At 40.4% G+C, this 23,137-nt stretch overlaps 1 protein-coding gene across 1 annotated transcript; it reads left to right on the top strand.

Annotated features, from left to right (window-relative positions):
* Positions 1 to 12,659: 12,659 nt before the first annotated feature.
* Positions 12,660 to 22,216, top strand: SDR16C5 (short chain dehydrogenase/reductase family 16C member 5). The gene is made up of 6 exons (XM_050892861.1): positions 12,660 to 12,989; positions 16,688 to 16,819; positions 18,314 to 18,413; positions 20,104 to 20,248; positions 21,258 to 21,380; positions 21,884 to 22,216. Exons 1-6 carry the CDS (start codon positions 12,660 to 12,662, stop codon positions 21,975 to 21,977), a joined length of 924 nt encoding a protein of 307 aa, XP_050748818.1. The 3' UTR covers positions 21,978 to 22,216.
* The last annotated feature ends 921 nt before the right edge of the window (positions 22,217 to 23,137 follow it).

Below are 23,137 nucleotides of genomic sequence, written 5' to 3' on the forward strand. Positions count from 1 at the left end.
CCTTATATACCCATCCAATATAGGATTGTACAGTTGGCCTTGAAGTTATAAATAGTAACTCAAAAATCGGTAAGTCACTTTGTGCAAAATAAACATGACCCAAAACTGCATAAAAAAACTTCAAAATCCTAATTTTACAGAGCACCTGACAAATGGTTTTCCATGGAACAGCTTTGTGTTTGATTCCTCAGCTGGTATAAATCACTTTGGCACTACTGAAATATGGGAAACTGCTGGTCAGTCTTTTCTGTTTCAAACAAAGGCAGTATAAGTAAATCTGAGAACAAACAGAAAACACAACACTAACACCGTAGATCCTTTGGCATTTACATAGGTGGCACTTACATCACAGGCCAGCTCCCATCCCAGTGTGCGCTTCCTTCCATAATTCTGACTGTCCCCCTAGATTCCTAGTCTGTGAGCACTTTTCCCCCCCTACTGCTACTGGCTACTGGTTACTTCCCACTTAAATTAACAAGATAAAAATCACTTTGACCACCGGCACTGACAATAATTTAAAATTTCTACAGTCAAAATCCTTGAGGCTGTTTAGATCCCTGATTATTGCTGAAATAACTTACGGGAGCTAGATGTCTAAACCCATCCGTGGCTCTGCATTCAGTATCTGTATTTCAGTTTTGCACAGTACTACCTATTGACACAAAGGGCAAATTAAGGGTCTGACTTTTCTTTAACTTCAAGTCAACAGGATCTTCTAGGTACTCAGGACTTTTAAAAATCAAGCTGTGTTTAAATATGCACTTAAAAGCCTCATCACATACAATTAGTTGTGATGATTTTTAGCTTGGCCCTTAGAGGATGATACAAGTGGTCTGAAGTGGCCAAAATCCTGCTGAAGGGCTGATAAACCGCAAGACATTCCTTTTCCTTCAATAAAAAGCAGGGCACCTATTTTCCTCTTCCTGCTGTACAGAATTGATGATACCAAATTTTAAAAGGCAGAAAATACAGATGCCTGTAGAAGCTCCATGGCCTTTTCAGGATTCAGTTGTGTTCGCTATCATCTTTCTAGAGAGTTCTTCAAATGCCACCAGCCACAGGAAACGTCTTCTTCCCGTTCTTTCCCCCCATGGCACCTGCCCGCTAGTGGCTGGAGGACATCAGTCGGGCTCCTGGAACACATCACCCGAGTGGTTTCACCCACAGGGACCTCGGGCTGTGCAGACTGAGCCTGCTCTGCAGTGCAAATCCATGCATGGGATGCAGGCATCAGCAACAGGTTTGCTTCAAACATACACTCCAGAAAGAACTAAAATGACAATGCAGTTGCATCCTTAATCTTTCACCTCAACATTTATTCATTTCTTTTCCCTAAAACTTACCTGTAATTTAGTCAGAGAGGCCCTTGCCAGCCTTCTAACTAAAACAAGCATTGTTGCAGTTGATAATGCAAAAGGTTTACCAGTTGTTGTCACCCATCCTTCACAGTTAACAGAAAATTGGTGATTTAACAAGGAATAAAACTCCCAAAGCTCTAGAGACCTAGTATGTATCTTGCAGAATGAAGTGTTTTGATCTACTAAACCTTCCCATTTGTATCAATTTATATAGTAAAAAAAGTACTTGATACAAACATCTAACTGGGATATATGCATGCAACCCAAAACAGGAGTGAGGGCAAGCAAAGTGGAGGAGCAAGTCTCTTCCAAGGTTGAACAGGCAGGTGGCAATGTACATGGAAGGGAGATGCGACTTTGATTCTCTGACTGAAATAGCAAAGCTGAATAGTCCTCATTCCTTCCATTATAATTGAAAACCTCTCCAGTCAGACACTCTCTTGCTTTAATAATTATTATTTAAAAGATGTGAAATTAGAATAAGATCTAATTTCTTCTGTTGACGTGGAATTACTTATCTTATGACTTTCAGTTATGCCATCACTCAGGGGCTCTCTAACACTAAAGTGTTCTAACATTCTCAGTAATTAACATGTCAGATGAAATCAGCTCAAAATGTGCCAGTGAATCAAGCAAGGTTTCCTGAAGTCCACTTTACTAAATCACAAATGAAAACTAAGGTTGAAGATAGGGCTGCTGGGCTGGGAGATGAAAAAGGGCATCTCACTCTTGGTCCAAGTTCTGAAAAGGTCCCCTAATTTTCCTCTTACAATACATTCCTAGAACTGTCACTTCATTGGAAGATTATTGAAACAGCTTTATTGCTTTACATAAATAAAAGCAGAAAGGAGGAAAGCCTGATGTCTGGAAAGAAAATTAATTGCAAGAGTATTGTGAAGGAAGAAATGTCATCCTGAGACCAAAAACCAGATTCTACATTTCCTTTCCCTGGCTTTTATCATTGGCTTGGCATTTTTACACAGCAATCAATATTCCAGAGTATGATTAAATATAGTATCATTGGTCTGAATACTGAGTAAATATAACAAAAACTGAATATGAACAATGAATGCTGGAAGGGTCTAGACCAGTCAAAGAGATTAATGGCTCTGCACTAGAAACAAAAGGAAGAAAAAGATAGTCTAGTTGAGGTTAGACAAGGATGAGTTGGGCTTTTTAATAGCAACTAATTAGAGGAAGGAAGCAAAAAAACCCAGGATTTCCTGAACCAAATGGAGTTCACATACAGGAGTAGATCATGAGGGAGAGAGAAGCTGATGAATACAATTATTTCTGAATACCAAACTATGTAGCTGGTGCTCTGCCTGAAAACCTAAGCTTAAATCTTGGGATAATGAGGAAAGGTCATAGAGCCATTCCCACATCTCAGATGAACTTGGCATATTCTATGAGCTGAAATATGCAGAGCATAACTTTGAATTTCCTGGGGTTTTTTTCTGCTAAATGAATATGTAGTATGATATACAATAAATATAAATAACTACAAAATTATTATTACCATAATTATTTTGTAATTATGTCTAAATAATTATGATCATTTACTTAGTAATTGTTTATAACCATATCATAAATACAAGTGATTATAACATCAATGTTGTTAGCTGTTTCAGATAATGTTTCCCAAGATAGAATCTTTGTAAGAACAGAAACATGCTCTAATTTAATATACTGAAATAAGTATTATTAAACTGTGTTCAACATAGACTCTAAATATGCACTGGCTCATTTTAATTCTGAAGGGAACTTAATTAACAAGAACCAAAGTTTTCAATGCATGGTGTATAAGAGCCTCGCTGTCATTTAGGATGGTTTTGGAGGCCTATATATAAGGCAAAATGACAAATTCATAGCATAACTCTACAGTTTATGTATACACCTCAGTGCCACAGAAAGTTTTCTTTACAGCCTTCTTCCTCAAGCACTACAGAGCTCAGCTGGACACAAACAGCAAGATTCCTTCTTATGCCAACAGGAGCATCCCAGAATTTGCAACTTAAAAGGCAAATGAATGGTTAAGTTCCCTGACCCTAGGTTGCTTTGAGAATGAAGAAATTCCTGGTACGGGTTAGCTGGCCCCAAAGCCCATTTTATTTACAGTGACGTTCTGGGACAGCTCCAAGGAGCGTACCATATTTCTGGCCTTTTAAAGCACTGAAGTGAGATCTAAAAAGTCACACAAAGAACAGTGTAACCACTTCCCTATCAGAGTCTTAAAACTTTCTGCTTCTCTTCAGTTCCCACCCAGATGGGTGATTCAGGCATCACCAAAGAGATCCCTCCACCTGACTAAGCTTTGTAGTCTGGTCTCTTTCTCCAAGAGCAGCCACGTTGTCAGTGCACAGACTTCATCTCTTCCACTTCCTTTGCAGTCCTACCACCTCTCGTAGAAATCCCTCTGTCAGCCTCCACTCACAGCCTTGGATATAATTTCACCACCCACAACACTGAGGTTTGCTTTCTGACTCAAACCGTAAAAGACAATTGTATACATTTAGTTGGAGAATGACTGAGACCTCTAGTTCCAAGTCCTAACTGTGGAGGTTAGGTGGCTATTTTTAGATTTTCTGCTTTTAATATTTTGATCGTAATCCTTTGCCACCCACAGTATTAAAAATAGTTATACATATCAACAGGAATGCACTGATTACATCAAATCTGTATCATAACTGTATTTCATAATATCATAACTATATTGCAGTTATTGACCACTACTCCACCCACCTGATGAGGGTAGGGAGCTATCATGAACATAGCTGTAAGCAACCAACAGGGTAGCGAAGCCAGCTGTAAATCATTAATCCAAGCATTCAATTACTAATCCCATCAGCCTCATTTAAAGCATTTAAACTGACAGTTGCATATCCAATTAACTGTTGCTATAGAAAATGAAAACGCTTAGAGGTATTTAACAGACAAATCTTTACTGGCCCAGCAGGGATTTAGACTGAATTTGTTTAATTAGATTGTGACTTTACCTAAATTGAGCATTTACTGTAATCCTTGCTGAAACCATGGAATGAAATGTCTCAAGGTTAAACAGTCATCACAAAAGCACATCACTCTGCTGAATGATTTGTTAAAAGCACTGCACTGCACTGCTTCCTCAGGGAGAAGGCTGGCATATCCTTGTGCAGATTATGAGTGCTAAACCTTTCCATAGCTGTCCATGTCTGTAGGTATACAGGGGCATACGTGACCTTTGCCTCTTGCCTTTCTGCCATTACTCCCTTTCTCAACAGTCTTCTCCAGCCCAACAGGGACTGTTTGCAAAAGATCCTACCAACCCTGTATTTTCCTACTAAATTTAAATGTATGCATTGACTTGCACGCCAAGTGCAGTGAGATCTGTGTGCAGACCTCTGGTCAGAGCTCATCTTGATTCCAATCCATATAAAATTACAGGACACTGAGTTGTGAAAACTGTTCCTACACTCCTATGAGAATCTGCGTCTTAACTCTCAGACTTAATGCCTCTGGAAAATATTCTATAATACTTATTTGGGTACTGCTTTTTCTTTCTCTCGTGAGCAGAAGACAATGGCAGCAGCAGTATAAATAATAGGTGAATTTCTCTCATAAAAGCAGTTGAGGCAGTTAAGCCACATAAGCCTTTCTTAGAACATACACACCAGCATTTTTCAATCATGACCTGCAGTATAAATGGGTTTTACAGTTGGACTTTCACATTTCTCTACATTTCCATCTTCATCTCTGCAAATAACTAGCTGACAAGGGTGGGAAATGGGGCTGAAATTTCAACTGCACCACATTTCTCCATCTAGAAAAATATTCCGTAGAAGAATATCTTTTTTTGTTGTTGTTAATACGGCATAGCTGTCATGCTATGACAGCTAATGACACAGTTAATGTGACAAAGTCATTCTCAGAAAGTGATTAACTCATTCTTTGCCCATCAGCCAGAAGAAAAGCTGTCAGCTTCCATCTGAACAGAAGCAGTGGAAATTAGTCAAAGCAAAGAACTTCCATGGGAGCCCATGCATGCTTAAACTTTGCTTACTGAGCTGTGGATCAGCAGACTCGAGATATGGGAGGTGTTTCACTCCCAGGTATCCATCCTACTGAGTTTCTCTGTAGTAACTGAGACAAAAATTACTTAAATGGGGTTCTCAGGTTAGATTAAGAGGTTCAGAAATAATAGCTTCTCCCTCTGAATTCTTCAGAGATCCCTTAGACTCAAGACGTTTCACCATCACTACATAAAACACATCTGTTCACAGCATCATGACTATTCATAACACGTAGCGCCTGCAAATGCCTTTTAAACACACCAGCCTTCACTGTCCCAGCATCAATCCTTGTGGGCTCTCAAAAGGCTAACATCCCTGGTGAGGCCTGGCCAAAAAAGATGGCAGCATGCCAACACATCTACTCCACTGTCTTCGTGTGAATGTGAATACCATCATCATTCAGTTTTCTCAATATCTTAATGAAACGAGCAATTAAATCACTAACTAACCTTAACCTGAGGCAAAATAAATAGGCATAGCAGTAGGTAAAGAGAAATCCTTAGGGGAAATAATTTTCTGAATAATATCTCTCACTACTGAAGACACCTGCCCCTCCAATTCCTGCACAGCTTTGAGATCTTCTGTGGTTCTCTGGCACTGTTAGTACACTCCAGCTGTTCTGGTCTCCTGGTTGCACTTCTTCCTGGCATTATTATTCTCTGTTCAGTGATTTTCACACTATTTGATTATTCAAGTTTGTTATATGCATTGAGTCACGCCTTGAGACTACTATAAAACATAGCAGTTTGTCTGCCTAAGTGCCCAGACATCCATCAGCATATCCCCTTTGCCTTCTGCTCCGTACTGTCTCACTACATTGGAGTTCAGAGTCCCTGAATCCAACCCAGAGTCCCTGATCTCAGAAAGTGGTCTCGGAAAAGAGATCCTTCCTGAGCAGGAATACCACATTTCCTTCCCCTTACCCATCACTATTAGGCTCTAGAGCAGCACAGTGACACTGGGTACTGTTTAGTCAGGCTCAAAGAGATCCAACAACCTACTTCTGTAGTCCTCAGCACTACTGTCACTGATATAAGAACTCATTTTTTCAGTATACAAGAAGAAAGGCAAATTATTTAAGAGTACATCCAAGTGCCATTGTACCCACATGCAAATAAACAACCCATCCTAGTGAAATAGCCCAATTGCTTATCATTCAAGCTGAAAAGTGTTAAAGAGAGCAAAGAATATATCGTTCCATAGTCACAAATAATTTCAGTCTTTTCAATTAATTGGGAGACAGGGAATACTGTTTGACAGAAAGAACTAGTCAGACTACATAAGAAAAGACTTTGTACGTCTGACTAGCTTACCGAAGACATCATTCTCCTCCCCAGCTTCTTCTGGGGAATATGGACATTTTACCCTGGTAAGCAAAGCCAGTTTTCTTTTTGACCCGCCTACATACAAGAGAAAAACTTTATAATTTTGTCCTCTGCTCACTTGTCTAAACGATCAACAGTAACTTTTCCCAACTGACACACATTTCTAGGGATCTGAGATTCTGCAGCTTAAATCCTTAAGTGTCTTTAGGCACAATAAAGCCAAGCTCTGTGCTTTGTGCCCTCTTCCTCAGGAACAGTACCATCAGCTGTGTGTTTTCCTTGGAGTGAAGCAGCAGACAAGCATTGGTGCCCTCCGAAACTTACACCAGTTATGACTGTACTATCATAGATGCCACATCTGGATACCGTCAGATCACAAGGAGTACAAATCTGGTGCTGGCTAGACGTATGCTCCAAGCACCTTCTCAGTCGTAGGGTGGTGTTGCCCTTTGACTGACATTGTAATTACCAAAGGGCAGAACACTAAGCACCTGCAGGGTTAGGTGTGGATGAAGATGAGCAACAGCTTCGAAGATGAACATGGCATGCACAGGCCTGCCGAGGCATCCCTACATAGCTATAGAGATCTGAGCTGCAATGCCTCTGGAGGCTCACTGTAGGATGGCTTAAATTCAATAGCTGAGGATTTTCTTTACAGTATTAAAAGTCTTTCTTAAGTGCCAATGAGAAATACAAATCCACCCATAGCTGCAGTAGCCTGTATTTATCTCCTGGATCATGCCCCAGCAGTTCTTGAGGATCATGGCAACAGCCATCTAATACAGCAACTCAAAATTTTCACTTCAGCACTTGGACTGGAAATTAAATTAATTTGGCTGACTGTGTGATGAAGTATATTGAACCAATTAGAAGGAAAGAAAAAACATAGGAAAGGAGGTCCTCTCTGCTCCCTACTATTCCTTGGAAAGAAAGCAACTCGTGCTTTGATTCAGGGTACAAGATCGACGTTTTGTGAGCTGGAACGCCTTTTCCTCTTCATTTATAGGGTGTACAGCCACTGCCCTCCTATCCCTGATCAACTTCATTCTGAGGTAAAATGACAGGTTCACTGCAGAGTGCATTCCCTCCTGGCTGCTCTGTTGTAGTCCTGAGTTGTGGCCAAAGCTGTTAGAAAGAATATACACAGATCCAAGGGATACATTAAGTTTGCGCTGAGGATTTAATTTCCTTTGGATGAATTAATAAAACCACTACTTCGATTTTGTTTAGCTTAAGTCTTAGCTATCTGGTAAGATTTAGAACCTTTGACTCCTATGGATCAAAAGTATATTTTGACACAGACATTTAGGAGAGAATTTGAGCTTTCCCTGCCCTTCTGAAAGTTAAAATTATTAAAGAAGGGCTGGAGAGTTAATGTTGTTGCATATCCTGTGTAATAAGGGATTCCCACATCTCATCTTGTGTCCCATATTGGATTACTCTCAAAAGTCAATCACATGACTAAATTCAGTATCAGAGACAAATGCTATAAACTTCTTGTCCAGGTCCTTATGAACCTGGATGTTTTCTTTTTATAATATCAGTTCACTAACATCACTGAATACTAGTGACCTGCGGAGAACTGCTTTTTCTCACCAGTCCTTACCAGTGCTAAGTAGTTCACCTTTTGAGGAATTAGGCATATTTGGATTTTTTCTGTTTCTCCAAATATATAAATACAAATTACTTTACCACATGATCTGCACAACTACATTAATTGTTAGCACTGATACAATATCAAACTACTTTTGAATGTCTGAAATAAAATTCTTCCACAAATTCAGCAGAGATCTAAAGCACTATTAGAGTCTGCAGAAATTAGTTTTGTCAGAAAATATTAAAATATCACTTAATTTGTCTGTATTTATCAAAGCATTTGTTTGGCACATCCCTTTGCAGCATGTGAATGGCTTATATTAAGTTTTAAAAAGACAAACACAAGCCATTCAGCTGCCCAGTAAAATAATTATTTGTCAAGCACTTTAATAAAGTAATCTCGTTCTACTAAATCAATTTTTTTTCTTTTTGGCAGTAGAGTTTTAAGTTTTACATACTGACAATACATGAATGCCTTATTAATATATTGATACATACTTAATAACAGTTTATAAAAAGCTGTGGAATATAATAATTACTAGTAATTAATAACGTATATTTAAAGTATATATTGCAGCTCAGAGGCCAAGATGTATTTCAATATCATTCGCTTCAGTGCCTTGAAAGTCAGCTTCTTCACATTCTCAGTAACAAGAAGATGTTGGTCAATGTGTAATCCACCAAAAATATTCGAAAGGTCCAGCTGGCCTGAGAACAGGAGGTAATTCTCTAACTCTAATCTTTACTACCAATCAAGAGGCCGATAAAATGAGTTACTCTTGCATTTACTATGCATGGCCTATAGCAGTTTTGACAATTTGGTGTATCACAACAAACATATACTGAAATATTATGTCATCTTTATCACCTTGGCAACTGCAAGTGTGCCAGAGGATTTACACCATGAAAAAACCTCAGCCGAATCCCTCGCTACCTGGGTAGATTTTAGCATGTGTGTTTGACCAATTCTTATGCAGTCAAAAAAGCAGCAAAATGATTTATTATAATAGACTGGCTTGATAGACTTGATAGGCTTAATTTGATATGCCTGCTATAACTTCTCGTAACGTGGAGTATATAGAGAGTATACAGAGGTGCATAAAGATGCTGGTGTACTGTCACTTTTAGGTATTCTCAGTTGTGTGGTTATTTCTGTTCTTGATCTCGTTAGTGGTGTACCTTTAACTTTTACATCAATCTGTTTGTGCATTTGCCCTGTTTCATATATTTAATAGCTTTGTTATGATTAAAACTAATGCCAGTCACCTCAAGGTTTGTTACTGAAAGCAACAAAGTCAGTAATAAAAATACCTCTCATAGAACTCTTTGCATGGCTTCTCTGGCTGTAGCATTATGTATTTTTTTCAGTGCAGCCAAACCTTGTAGACAATTTCATTCCTGTATTTTTGCTATCATTTATGAAATTGAGCTTTTGGTACAAGCCATCTGAAGTTCAGTGCAGAGAAAGGTAAGTTTGGGGCTAGAGACTAGTTACTGTGCATACAGCAGCCAGAAGTTGTTTCTGTTTGACAACAAAATTCAACATTTTGAAACACTGGGACAAAATTGGGACAAAAAGCCACACATACACATGATTTCCAAATGCTAAACAAGTCTCTAAAGGAGCTGGTGGTGAGCAGAATGCAACCTATCGTAAATACATTGTGTGTCCCCCAACTCCCTTGTCACTTAGCACGTCCACTCTCTCTCTAAAACTAGCAAGGAGCTGTAACCCTCCACTACCACACCGAAGCCTCTAATTTAGGTATCTAAACTATTAATCATCATTGTCATCTTGACTACTTTTGGAACGATAGCTAGCTGCTCCTTAGGTCAGTTCAGTGTAAGAGCGGGGAAGTTACGTGTTTACATACTTGCATAAGCATGCGCTTTGGAAACAGGCTCCTCCTGTTACCTTACAGCTTGCGAAGTTCTGGTTGCAACACCATTCCTTACCCATGTAGTTTACCTTGAAATGTTGTCCTAATAAACAAGCACCTCCTCTGGATTCTTTCATAACCAGGAATTCATTGCTGAATCATTTCACCTTCCCCTTCCCATAATCTGCTGCTTTTGCCATGTAATTACTGATTACAGTGTAAGACACTTGGAGTTACCTTACCTACCTATTTTGCATTGGTTGACGCCTTGTTTGGAATGACAGTTCATTGAGGCTTTGAGATCTGCCTTCAGCCTCAATGGGTGTATTTCAGCGTCACCTTTTGCTGGCATCTAAATAGAATATGCAACAGTTAATTGTGCATGGAAGTATATCACTTCCATACAATTATTACCACTGATAGTGTAGAGTTTTCCACCATATTTCTTGGTGTGAATCACATCAAATTATGTGAACTACCATTTTATTTCAGCTGAAATGAAAAATACCCCATGATTCCCCATAAACTGTAATCCAAATTGCGTTTACAACATAGATGTGTGGACCAGAGTGCACCATGACTTTATTCGAATTCTTTCCTTCTATGACCGGCTGACAAACAAGACAAGACCTTCAGTATCACTTACTCAAAATGCAAAGTACAGCAAATAAGTAGTGCTTTCTTCATTTGCCTTTTTACATAAACTGTGTGTGGAAGATGTCATGGTGATGGAGACAAGCTGAGAACATAGCAGGAAAAGCACAGTCTTATGGGCCTAAGTAGGAACATGGCTTTCTACTCAATCTTGGAAAAAAAATACTGACACTGCAGTGGTGCGGGACTATGGTTTTAAAGCTGGATAATGTATGTATGGAAAACTGAGGAACCACAACTGTCATTTTAAAGATGTGAAACAATGATAATCAGCTGGTTTCACTGTTCTATAGGGAGACATTTATGATCAGCATCTCCCTTTTTATTCCCATTCCAGCAAGCGGGCAAGCTGGAGAACAGTAATCTATGATATACAGTAAGAAGTGTTTAACTTCATAACTACAGTAAAGTAGTGGCAGAGGAAGGAAAGAGCACTTGCTTTCCAAGTCCTTGGCCAGGTCGTTCCTCAAGTCCTAAGCGAGACGCCAACCTGCGATGCCACCCTCCTGGTTGGGGCAGGTAGGGCGCGGGAGGGAAAGTGATGCAGCAGCAGCAGCAGCTGCAGCAGCAGCAGCTTCATGACGCGGGAGCCGAGGGTGCCGCCCAACAGACGCCTTTTGGGAAGCCACCCAGGACCGACACCCGCTTCCCTAGAGCCGGGCGGCCTCCTCCCCGCTCTCAGGCAGACGCCCGGCGGCGAAGCGCCGCCTGCCCCAGCCCCGCACCCCGCGGCTCCCCCGGCCGCCTCCGCCCCCGCACGGAGCCAAACCCCCGGGGGCGGGCAGGGACACCCCCCCCCGGGCCGTGGCGGGCAGGCAGGTGCGGGGCAGCCAAGGAGCCGGCGGTGAGCGCTGGGGGTGCCGCCGGCTGCGGGGACCGGGGACCGGGGGCCGGGCGGGGGGGCGGCCGCGCTGCGAGACGGCGCCGGGGGGCACAGCCCGCGGAGGGAGGGAAGGCTCAGCCTTGCTGGGGCAGGGCCGGAGGGAGGTGGGGAGGGGGCCACAGCCGCGGCGAGGAGGGAGTCACACACGGACCCCCCCCGCCTGCCGGGGACGCAGTCCGGCTGCCCGCGGCCGGCGGCGGGGGCGAGAGGCAGCGGGCTGGGTCCGGGCGGGTCGGTGATGGGTGCTCCCTCTCCTGAGCCTTGCCGTTCCCGTCCAAAATACTGTAAAGGAAATCGTGTCGTCTAAATGCAGGGTAAAAATCGAAGTTCATAACTCACAGGGCCATGCTTTTCTCTGTGATTGGTAACTGGCTCGCAAATGAAAATATGTTGTGTGATTTGGGCCATACGGCATTGGAAAATACACACCGTGTGGATGCGTTCTTATTGCCTGCTTTCTGAAACAGCAGATCACATTTTCTGCTAAGGAGGACACCTTCCTTTCTAAGGTTGATGTCACGCCAGTGTTTTCAGTACTTTTTTATTCAGCTAATATCACCTGGCTGTGAAAACAAAGTACTCTATAGCCATTGCCACAACATACATGTATAAAATGTATGTTACTAAACCTTTTTAAAAACCTGGGAAGCTGAGTATTCTGAAACAAAACAGCAGGTGTGTAGGATCTAGCAGAAGATATTTGCTTTAATCCTACTCGTAAGAAGCTGGCAGCTTTCACAGAACGAGTCTTTAGTAATGTATTTTGTACCTGCACAAAAGAACAATGTGAAAGAAATAGCTGTTTGAAAGTCAATCTCTTTTTTTAGTCAATATCTCAGTGTTCTGAAGGGCCAGTAACATATTCTATTTCTGGGTTTGTATAACAGAAGAGCAGTGTTTGTGCCTGAAAAATCATGTTCGACTTCAGAAGCATCCTGAAGATACTACAGTTCCTGAAATTATTAATTTTTTCACTTTTTGAGCATCTCATCTTATTCATATTTCCTCCATGCAAAAAAACTTTTGTTGGGGAAATAGTGCTTATTACTGGCTCCGCAAATGGTATTGGAAGGCAGATTGCCATAAATTTTGCTCCTTTGGGAGCAACCTTGGTTCTTTGGGACATTGATGATGAAGGTAACAAAGAAACAAGCAGATTAGCCCAAAAAAAAGGAGCTAAACGAGTGTTTGCTTACCACTGTGACTGCAGCAATAGGGAAGAGGTCTATGAACAGGCAGACAAGGTAAGATACCAATTTTGGCTTCTGATTTGGCTTCTTGCTTCTGATTTTTTGCTTCATGCAACATGCAGCAGAGGTTAGCTCCATGTATTAGCTTGTTTAGGCTTCAAAATGTCTTTAAGATATCAAGAAATAAAAAAAAATAAAAACACTGGAAATTGGGGGGGGATGTCCTTTTCTTTGTCCATTTGTTTCAAAAAGTGTAGTTCTGTAAGGGTCATGTGGGGTATAATGGTTTCAGAAACATCATCAGGACATGGCTGGTCTCTAGTCAAATTGATCATTCAGCTTCAGTTTATTTTTTGGTCAGTCCAGCTGGAAAGTAAGGTAGAGAAGGACTCCGTTTTAAATGAGACTCTTCTGCTGTGCTGACCTACGCTTTGTAAACTATTACTTTTTTATTCTTGTTATCAGAGTCCAGAAATTGAAGATTAAATTAACATTAATTATTAGTTGTCCTTAAAATACATACTGCCTGAAAATATTTCCCAGCATAACCTCACTTATAATCCAGTTAGCCACTCTGCCATTTTATCCAAGGATAAATTCTTCTTCTGTTAAATTCTCAGTATATGTACTTATATACATGACTCTCAAGTCACATCTTTGACGTTCTGTGTCTGAAGGCATACATCAGAGAAATTAGCTAAAATACTTCATGACACATGAATGTTGATAGATTGTTTTGGAACAGCCTTGAAATGTAACATTAATTTTCTATGAGCTGTCAGGGAGGCTCTTTGTTTTGTGGTTGTTGCTTTTAATTTTAACCAAAACAGAGTAATTCTTTCTGAACACGGCTATGAAAGTTTGAAATGAATGTTTTTCCTCAAGAAATATTCCCGATGAAAAGTACTTCTAAAGGGTAAGTTGGATTCAGGATCTGTAAGTATCTGGAACTGCAACTCTCATGCTCGCAGTCAGCAAGGTACTATTTTACCTGTACTTGTTAGCAGCATTTGGGGCACAGCCAACTAACAGTGCACAGAACAAATTTCCATTTGGGGCCATTGGTGACAGAGGTTAAGAACCACAAGTGGTATCATAGTATTACTTGGACAGTGGTGGCAAGGATATATTGTACCATAACAGTATGCCTGCAGAGATGAGCAAGTTGTTGAGTGTTCTGGCCTGTGCTGACCCAATACACAGCGTTCAAGGAGGATGATCCTTGCCAATTACTTGGGCACTACAGATGATGTGATCCTCACCGTGTGAGACATTGATTACGACTCCTACAATTTTGGAGTAGGAATCCCAGTGATTTCAACAATCTTCATATCTGTTATCACTTCCCAGCAAGATGAAAAATCAGTCTGAGCAACTTGTGGTCAGTAGTTCAAATGTGACACTTGATCTTTATTTGGAATGATACTATAAATCAAACAGCAATTCTTCTAGAATCCCCTTTTTGCAAGGAAAAAACCTCACTTTAAAATTTACCAAGATGAAATATCTTTAAAAAATAACATTTTAAATTTACATTAAATCCCTATTCCCATAAATGCTATCTGCTTCTTGCAAAGACATGCACCAAAATGATTAGTTTAAGCTTATGTAAGTAATTTCTCTGACTTTCCTGTCGATGCTGAACATTTTGAAATTATTTGTTTGTTCTTACTTTAACAGCGTCTCACAATGTTTGTTTTGTGCACTCAAGTAATTCTCAGTCTCCAAACACATTAACCAAATCAGCCACAAGGCTCCAGCCTGCCGAATTTGCTGTGCCCATATCAGCAGAAAGTATTTTGAAGTGCACAGACTGACCCACAAGCAGAAACTCGAAGAGCTGTTTAAAACTCAGGAATTGCTGTTAAGGTGTTAAATTATTGTTAACAATACCAACATCTTTGCAGGTATTTGCATGAATTGAACAGTCACGATGGAGACAGAAACTTTTTTAGATCAAGAGTTTTTCAGCTAGGGGCCCCCTCTACTCTTGGAAATACCTGCAACTTTTTGATTGGTAATATGCAAAGTCTTGAGCTTGGACACAGAAGATAAAGCAATAGCAGAAAAGTTAAATTAATTGCTTTTATTTGGTATATTCACTGCAGAAAAACCTAGGTATTTTCCCATAATGGAAGCTTTCTTTCTAGGAAGCAAATTAGATCATCAAAGTCCCTAAAGAAGAGGTTTTAGAATAAACTGGTGAAGTGAACAGCAACTAATTTTCAGGATCAGGGAGTGTCCACCTGGGAATTCTGAAGGAAATCAGATAAGGATCTGATGAGCTAGAAATGGATGGGGGATGTTTTGCTATAACAGGTGTCCAAGGAACGAAGAGTAGCAAACATGCAGTCTTAAAGAGCACTTGAGAGGACACAAAGAAACTACAAACCTGTCTAACAGAAAATTGGTAGAAACGATAATAAAGAGAAGAATTAATGGACAGCTAAAGAAATACATAATGAAGAATAATCAGCTTGACTTTTTGTAAATGGAAGTCAAGCTTCCCACATTTTTTAGGGTAGTGAGTAAACAGATCAAACGAAGCCAGATTAAATAAAATGCTGCCATTGGGAAAGCTATGTTGTCATGTGAAGAAAAAGAGGATTGTAATATGGACTGACACAGTCGTTAAAAGCTGTGAGTGGGGAGAAAGTACAGATATATCCCACAAAGGAAGAGTTGGGTGTTCCTGCCATACTCAGCAGTGTCTAGATTTGCATTCATTTGTGCAGGTGGAAAGGTGCTAGTATCTGAGCCCTGCTTGTCTATGACAAGGAGAAAGCCTGACACAGCTGGAGGAGTATCAAATGAGTCTTCACTGAACACTAAGTTTGCTTGAGAGAGCCAAAGGAAAGCCAAATGTTGGGGCATCAGATCCAAGCACCTATTTCCAAATTGCCAGACAGCAGCATATCTAGGATTTTTGTTTTTGTAGTCATTCTATAATTTTTAAGACACCAAATAATCTTTTGCCTCTAGCACAGAAATCTCCACAGTGAGCCTGATTCTTAATACTGTAAGTAAATCTTGGCCATCTGCTTTGATACAAATCCAAATCATGGAATATAATCTTGTTATGACAAACCCAAATGGAGCTAATGGTGACTTTGGCCTTCTCTCCAAGTGATGTTATCTATCTATTTCATGGTACATGCTTCTGTACTCAAAGGATTGGTATCCCCCAGGGATCTGCGCTGAATTCTGTCCTGTTCAGTAGAAATGATCTGGAAAAGGGGCTGAACAGGCTTGGCTGAGGAATACAGATTCTCACAACACCAGAAATAGAGGACAAGAAATGGTTCAGGTTGCAATTAAAGCATGCTCACAGTGCACACTAAAGCTTTGTAACTCATTACCTGAGGTTCCTGTGGAAACCAAAAGTATTCTGGAGTTCAGGAAGCAATCAGGCAAATTATTGGGGGAAAAAAAAAATCATGGGGATATATTAAATACAAAGATATAGATACCTTATCTCTCTCAGGAAGATCCTAAGCTGCAGAGTATGAAAAGTTGAGGAGTACACTGGAGGAGACCTTAGAGTCCTCTTCCTTTTTTAACTGTTTTCCACCATGAGACAAGGAGTATGGGGCTAGATGGACCTTTGATCTGATGCAGTACAACAGTTCGTACGTACTTACGTTTCCAGTAGAGATATAAATAATTGCAAATATCACTAAACATTTTCATAAATGAAGCACAAGAGGCAAGGATACCTTCTAAAGCTTTCTGTTTATCCTTTTCTTATTCAGGTTAGAAAAGAAGTTGGGGATGTTACTATTCTGATCAATAATGCTGGCATACTGCTTGGGAAAAGGTTCTGTGACATTCCAGATGCAGATTTTGAAAAGACCTTAAGAGTCAACTTCCTCTCTCAAGTCTGGGTAATGTATTTTTTTCTCTCCTGGGTGACTGAAAGGTACAGGCAAGTATTTTAGTGTGAAAATCACCATGGTGGCACCTACCTGGGGAACCTGATTTGGAATAGGGATGGGAAGGGCCTTGAATGGGGGAAGACACATTTTTTTTAATCATCCTGTAATTGGAGACACACCAAATTGACGGTCTCTCCACTATGTCTCAGTAATGTTAACACAAACCTGCCCAGGCACTCTGGTAAATCAAAAGTTTGTGCAGCCGTATCATGAAACATGCTCTATTTGTAACAGCTGTGGCTGAAGTTAGTGCTGACACGATGGCATGTGACTTTCCTGCTCCTGATGTTTGCTGGCATCAGAAGGCTTTGCCTAACAGACTTGTAGTGTTCAGGGAGGCACAACCATGGTTTAGTAGTGGACTTGGCAGTGTTAGGTTTACGGTTGGACTCGATGACCTTAAAGGTCTTTTCCAACCTAAATGATTCTATGATTCTATGCTGCTTGTGTTGGTGTCAGTCTTCAGGTTGTGCTTTCATTCCTAGTCACCATCTGCTTAATGTACATAGAAGACTAATCTGGATAGTATGTATTATCTTTGTTTTGTTTTCATACCTCTGAAGGAATTTGCTGTTATTTGGGGTCTCAGTTGACCTTTAGGAGGTTTTGTTGTGAGGGAGTGTTACTCTTGCCCTCTCTTGCATTTGTTGTTTATATGCCTGAGTGAGCAGCCTGCATCAGGGAAAAATGTAGCATTGCAACTCCCTCACTAAATGGCATTTCTCAACAGAAAATCATTGCAGATAGAAGTCCTCTAATCATTTCCCAGCCCACAGCGCATCGTTCTTCCAAATACTTGAGGCAAAGGGAGTGGGAGAGATGTTCCTGCTGACAGGTCTGAAGCAACAGAGGGCAGGAGGACAGTGACTGTGGGCCCTCAACCAGAAAAATATGTACTAGGCACACACGTCTGGAGTCAAATACACATTGCAGGACATCTCAGCTATTGAAAAAAAATTGTTACTGCTCTTGTCTTTTTTCTTATCTTCCCCCTCATAAAACACTAGCGTCCTCCTGATACAGTTAGTATCACCCACAGTGGTGGTCTGGGGTGCCAGAGTTGTCAGGCAGTTCCGTTTGTAACAAGTAGAGCCTGTAGACAGCTGAGCTCCCCTTGATGTGTTGACTTCTAGCTCCCTCTTGTGTACCAAATCTTTGGTAATAGTCTCAAATAGACGAAAACTGTGAGGAACCAGGAGGCAGAGAAAATACAAACTTCCCTGCTTTTAATAACACGATTTTAATGCTGACAGATCTTCAGATAGAGGGCAGCCATTCAAGGAAATGCTGTCTCTTATTTATAAATTCTTAGAGAGATAGAATGTCAGTTGGGCTTCTTGTATATTGAAGCCCCAGAAAGCAAATCAGGTTGTAAAGCCTAATTTGGAATGCAACATTTTTGGCATGTCTAGTTATAAAGGGGTTTTTTAATATGTCTCTTAGACTTGCAAGGCCTTTCTTCCAGCCATGATGACCTGTAACCGTGGGCACCTGGTTAGCACAGCCAGTGCAGCAGGATTGTTGGGAGTCTACAGAGCACCAGGTTAGTATTGTCAAGTGCCATTACAAATTAAATCTATATACCAATAACTTTTCTTGGAGATCTCATAAATGATTGGCTTAAGCAGTTCATACTGACATATTGAACACTCAGGAAGAGCCTGCAGATATGAAAGGTGGTGGTGTATTGGAGAGGATGATGGTGGCATGTTGCCTGAGTGGCACAGGGAGCTCACTGCAGATTTTACTGTCTGACTGCAGCCTGTCTTATCTCCACAGAAGAAGGACCATACAGCTCATACGTGTGCAGTGGGAGGGAGCCCTGCATACAGGTTGTCTAACACTTTCTCATGCCAGGTTTTCTGCAGATGAATGTTCAGAGTCCTGAGACATATGTGGGTTATACCTGGAACTATACATTTAGTTGGAAAATGGTTTTCAGGTCCAGAAGGCATTTTGGCAGAGTTTTCATTAAAATTAATTTGAATGAACTGTGTTTTAAGCTATTTAATAGCTCCGTATTCTCAGCTGTTTCCCTCAGGAGAGCTGTCTGCTACAGTCCTGACTATTTCATCAGCCTGGGTCTGCTGCCTAGTCTCTCCTCAAGCCTCTCTGACATCCTGATAGTATCTCTTAGATCGCACTATGAGAATGTGAACTTCAGTGTAATAAGTATCTCGTTTCTTCTGCTGATTGATGGTGTTACTGTAGTGTTTATTTGCCACCTGTTATTGTTGGGTCAGATTTGGTATCGATAATAGATCACGTCCAGCTTTCATCATTTAACTGTAAGGCTTATGAGAGTGGACCTGCCCATCCATGCATTATAACTTTTTACACCTTAGCTATGCATTTTTAGGTTGTATGGTTCCATCATCCACTATGGGTGAACCCCTGAAGAATAACAAACTGTCTCTGATGCCAGTTTTTGAAGTTACTCTTTTAGCAAAATTGGATTTTGTTGTATCTAACAACTATTTTCACACACATTTGAAAAAGCCTTAGGAAACCACATGTAAATTCCGGTATTAAAATAAGGTTCTTACAGTTGCAAAATCGTAGAATAATTTGGGTTGGAAGGAATCTCTGGAGGTCATTTGATCCATACCCCCAAATAAAAGCAGGTCCAACTTAGATCAGGTTGCACAGGGCCTTGTGAGGGCAAACTTTGATTACCTCCAAGGATGGAGTTCCATACGTTCATCAAACAATAAAAATCAGACAAGATTCAGTCTTCCTGGGCAAACAGAATGGTATTGTAGTTGCAGGACAAATCAGAAGTAATAGGTTGAAGGAGCATTTATAAGTAGGGTATTTAGATTTTACCACTAGAAATAGTTCTTACTGAAATGTAACCTGTGATATTAAAGGGTGAAGACATTCTGAACTGGAAGAATGCCTGACTTGTATATGAGTATCTGGAAATGTACATAAAATGTTGAGTTAGCTCATCTTCCTGTATCTCTCTATAGTGCACTGAAAAAAAGTCCTCTGGAAAGGATTAATCTTATCCTTAAACAACTGTGCGTCAATCATGGGAAGAGCCATTAACCTTCACAGTTAGCATCACCATTATGCACAGCATCCTTAAAATACTAATTACAAGACTGCTAATTATATAACTAAGTAATATCAGGGCTTAAATAGTATTACAAAACATTAATTTCTGTATATAACACTTACTGTGGTGCTTTTGACGTATTTTGGATATTTCTTCTTTCTTCACTTTTCAGATTATGCTGGAAGTAAGTGTGCAATCATTGGAATGATGGAAGCCTTAGATTCGGAACTGTATCATGCAGGAAAACAAGGCATTAAAACCACAATCATTTGCCCTTATTTTGTTAATACTGAATTAGCTAAAGGTTTTCAAACCCAGTAAGTAAAACTTAGATCGTTTACTATTTCATATGTAAAAAATAATCACTACTCACTAGATATGCCATATTCAGTCTCTAGCTATTATAAGGTTGATTTGCTTTTCAATTCAGTATTTTTGCCCTATTGGCACATACAACTATGTCTCGACGTAAGAAATCCAAGTCTTGCATACAATTAATAACTGATGTGCAACAGGGACTGTGTAATAACCTTGCAGCCAAGGAATGGTTAGGGATGCACGGCAGTATTTAAGGCAACCTTATTTGTCAGTTGAATGGGCACTGTTGAGGTTCTCTGCCCCAAGTAATTTTGGCACTGTGATTGCAGTTGTGGCTGTCAGAATACCCATGACCTGTCATCATTAACTATGCCCCGCTATCTGTATTAGCAGGTACTACACTTCTCTGAGTGAGAATAGCTGTGATGGTAGTATCTGGTGGGTGGCTGTATGGTTGTAGTGATGGGAGAGCCTGCAGGCACTGAATTAGCCATTGCAGTAGTGCAGTACCAGTGATCTTGGTTTTTCAGTGCTCTGCTCCTGCTTCCATCATTCATCATCCTGTAGTAGCATATATTATGCAGAGCACAGCCTTTCTCCTGGCTGGAAACAGGCCTGGTCCTGGTCTATTTAGCTGTCACCTCAACATCTACAGTAGAAAAGGAGGAGGTGTGTGGAGGGCAGAACTCTCATGCATAGAACAGCATATACTATGGATTAGCTGGGAAGTTTTCAATGCCACAATCACTGTGGGCATTAACTTCATTAGGGTCTGAGCAGGGCTTGCACAAAAAGTTACTCATTAGCCATCAAAATGCATAATATCACCAAAGTGTTTTCGATTTATTTTGATAGAAGGAACAAAGAGGATTGGAGTGTCCTTTTCAAGACTACTTGAGGGAATGGGGAAAAATTCTTAAATGATTTAATTAAATGATTTCTGTATTAGAATACATCTCAAAAGTAAAGTTTTGTAATTTCATAACGCTTTGTTTCTTGTTTCACCAGAAACCACCTTTTTCTTCCTGTTTATGATGCAGAGTATGTAGCCAGCAAGATCATGGATGCAATTCAAAAGGAAAAGTTTTATCTAATCATGCCTCTGACTTTACGCTTTCTTGCTTTCAAAATGTAAGAATGTGACTTGTCTTCTAGCATTGCCTTCTTTCCTTTGCCATATGCCTGCAAAATCAGCAGCAAAGTTTAGTAAAAACAGTCCTTTAGTTAGTATTCCTGCAGTGAATCTAGTTATATGTACCCAATTATGAAGAAACAGTGGTTTTAATTTTTAATAATCTAGGTGAATAGCATTCCTCTGGTCACTTCTGTCTCTAATATACGTCTTAAGCTATAGTTGGGTATAGAAATTTCAAAAATTTTCCTGGGATGGCACACTGGGAGCAATGCCTGGGCTAGAACTGTCTGCTTCCAGTAACTGCCTCCACCGCTGGCTGGGCTTTCATAAAATGGCTTGGTCTGTCATTCATTTCTTCCATTTATAACATGGGAGCGCCAAATGTCTTATCGCCAGACATTAGAAGTATTGAGCACGTATAACAAATTTATAATTTCTTTATTTATAGAGTACATTTTTCTAAAAAACCATAAGGTTAACTCGGTGTTTGTCTCATCAGTTTCATTCCTAGAAAAGTGGTACTACTCTTCGAATCTTGGTTTAAGATCGCCGACAGCATGGATAAAGCCTTCGGTCAGAAGAAAAAGGATTGAAACCAAAATATTCTGAAGACCTTGAGTGCCATCTAATTGAAAATTTTCAGTAAAAATTAATTTTGAATCATGTTTATTCTTTGATAGAAAATTTGCTTCTTATATGATATTTGACATTGGCCAGCATGCAATTTAATTCTCCATAACTGTCTTTTAATCACTGATTTTTAGCCACAATCTGCTCTCTCATTTCATGACACACGCTGCTTTTATCTGAGCTCTCAATAAAAGTCAGTAAGACCAGGCAGGGATGTTCGACTTCATTTCATACTCTGAATTCTCAGTTTCTGAGCAAAATCTCAAAGCATGGGAAAAACACACTAGTGTTCATGCAGAAAGAAAAAAACAGAAAGCATTTCACATATTTCCCTTTCAGGGTCAAAATAGCACTGCAGTTCACACAAAGCTGACATGAAGAAGGGCGCTGTGTGATGATGTGCTCCGGCTGGCGAGCTGCGTGGCGAGCCTGTGTCCTGAAGAAGAGTGAACTGCAGTGAGCGCTGATAAAGGGTGTGCAGAGCTGTGTTGCTCACCGTGCTCCTCGTTAGTCACAGCGCACTTTTCTGAACACAGTTCTACAGGATGTGTGTGCCTCGGTTTTAATCCATTGCTAGAGGCTGATATCGGATCATTTATCAAAGGCTGTGGCTTAGAAAGAGCATTTGTAAAACTGTAGTGGTGGCAAAAAATCATGTGCCTACTCAGAAAGGAAAGATGATGAACCCTCACAACCAGAGGAAGCAGACAGAAAAAAATCCATTATAGAAATTACTTATGTGGTAATTAATTGCCTCTGTAAATTTTGTAAAACGTTCCTACAACAGAAGAGTCAGAGTTTATAAACATAGGCTCTGCGGTGAGCATCTGCTGTAGGCAGCTGCATGTTGAACACTGGTGAAGCCCATAGGCGTCTGACTCCCTTCTCCGACCCTATAGGCTCCTATGTGGTTTTGAAGCACCCTGCTGAGGCCAGATGATTGGGTTCAAAGTGTTGTGTCCCAGGTTAGGTCCCTGAAGCCAGCAGCAGAATCTGGACCTGAAACTGGTCCACACAGTTCTTTTTAGTTTCAGTGACCTTAGTAAAATGACTTAGAAAATTGTTGACTTAAGAGTATTGTGAGGAATCTGTGCAAGAAAACTTTGGCAATTTTCTGAGTAAT

Source organism: Gymnogyps californianus, chromosome 2 (genome assembly GCF_018139145.2).
Source record: "Gymnogyps californianus isolate 813 chromosome 2, ASM1813914v2, whole genome shotgun sequence".
Classification (NCBI taxonomy): Eukaryota; Metazoa; Chordata; class Aves; order Accipitriformes; family Cathartidae; genus Gymnogyps; species Gymnogyps californianus.

Coding starts and splice junctions, on each gene's coding strand:
- SDR16C5 (XM_050892861.1), top strand. CDS start 12,660: ATGTTCGACTTCAGAAGCATCCTGAAGATACTACAGTTCCTGAAATTA. Junction 16,820..18,313: donor ACTTCCTCTCTCAAGTCTGG/GTAATGTATTTT, acceptor TATGTCTCTTAG/ACTTGCAAGGCCTTTCTTCC. Junction 18,414..20,103: donor GGGAGTCTACAGAGCACCAG/GTTAGTATTGTC, acceptor TTCACTTTTCAG/ATTATGCTGGAAGTAAGTGT.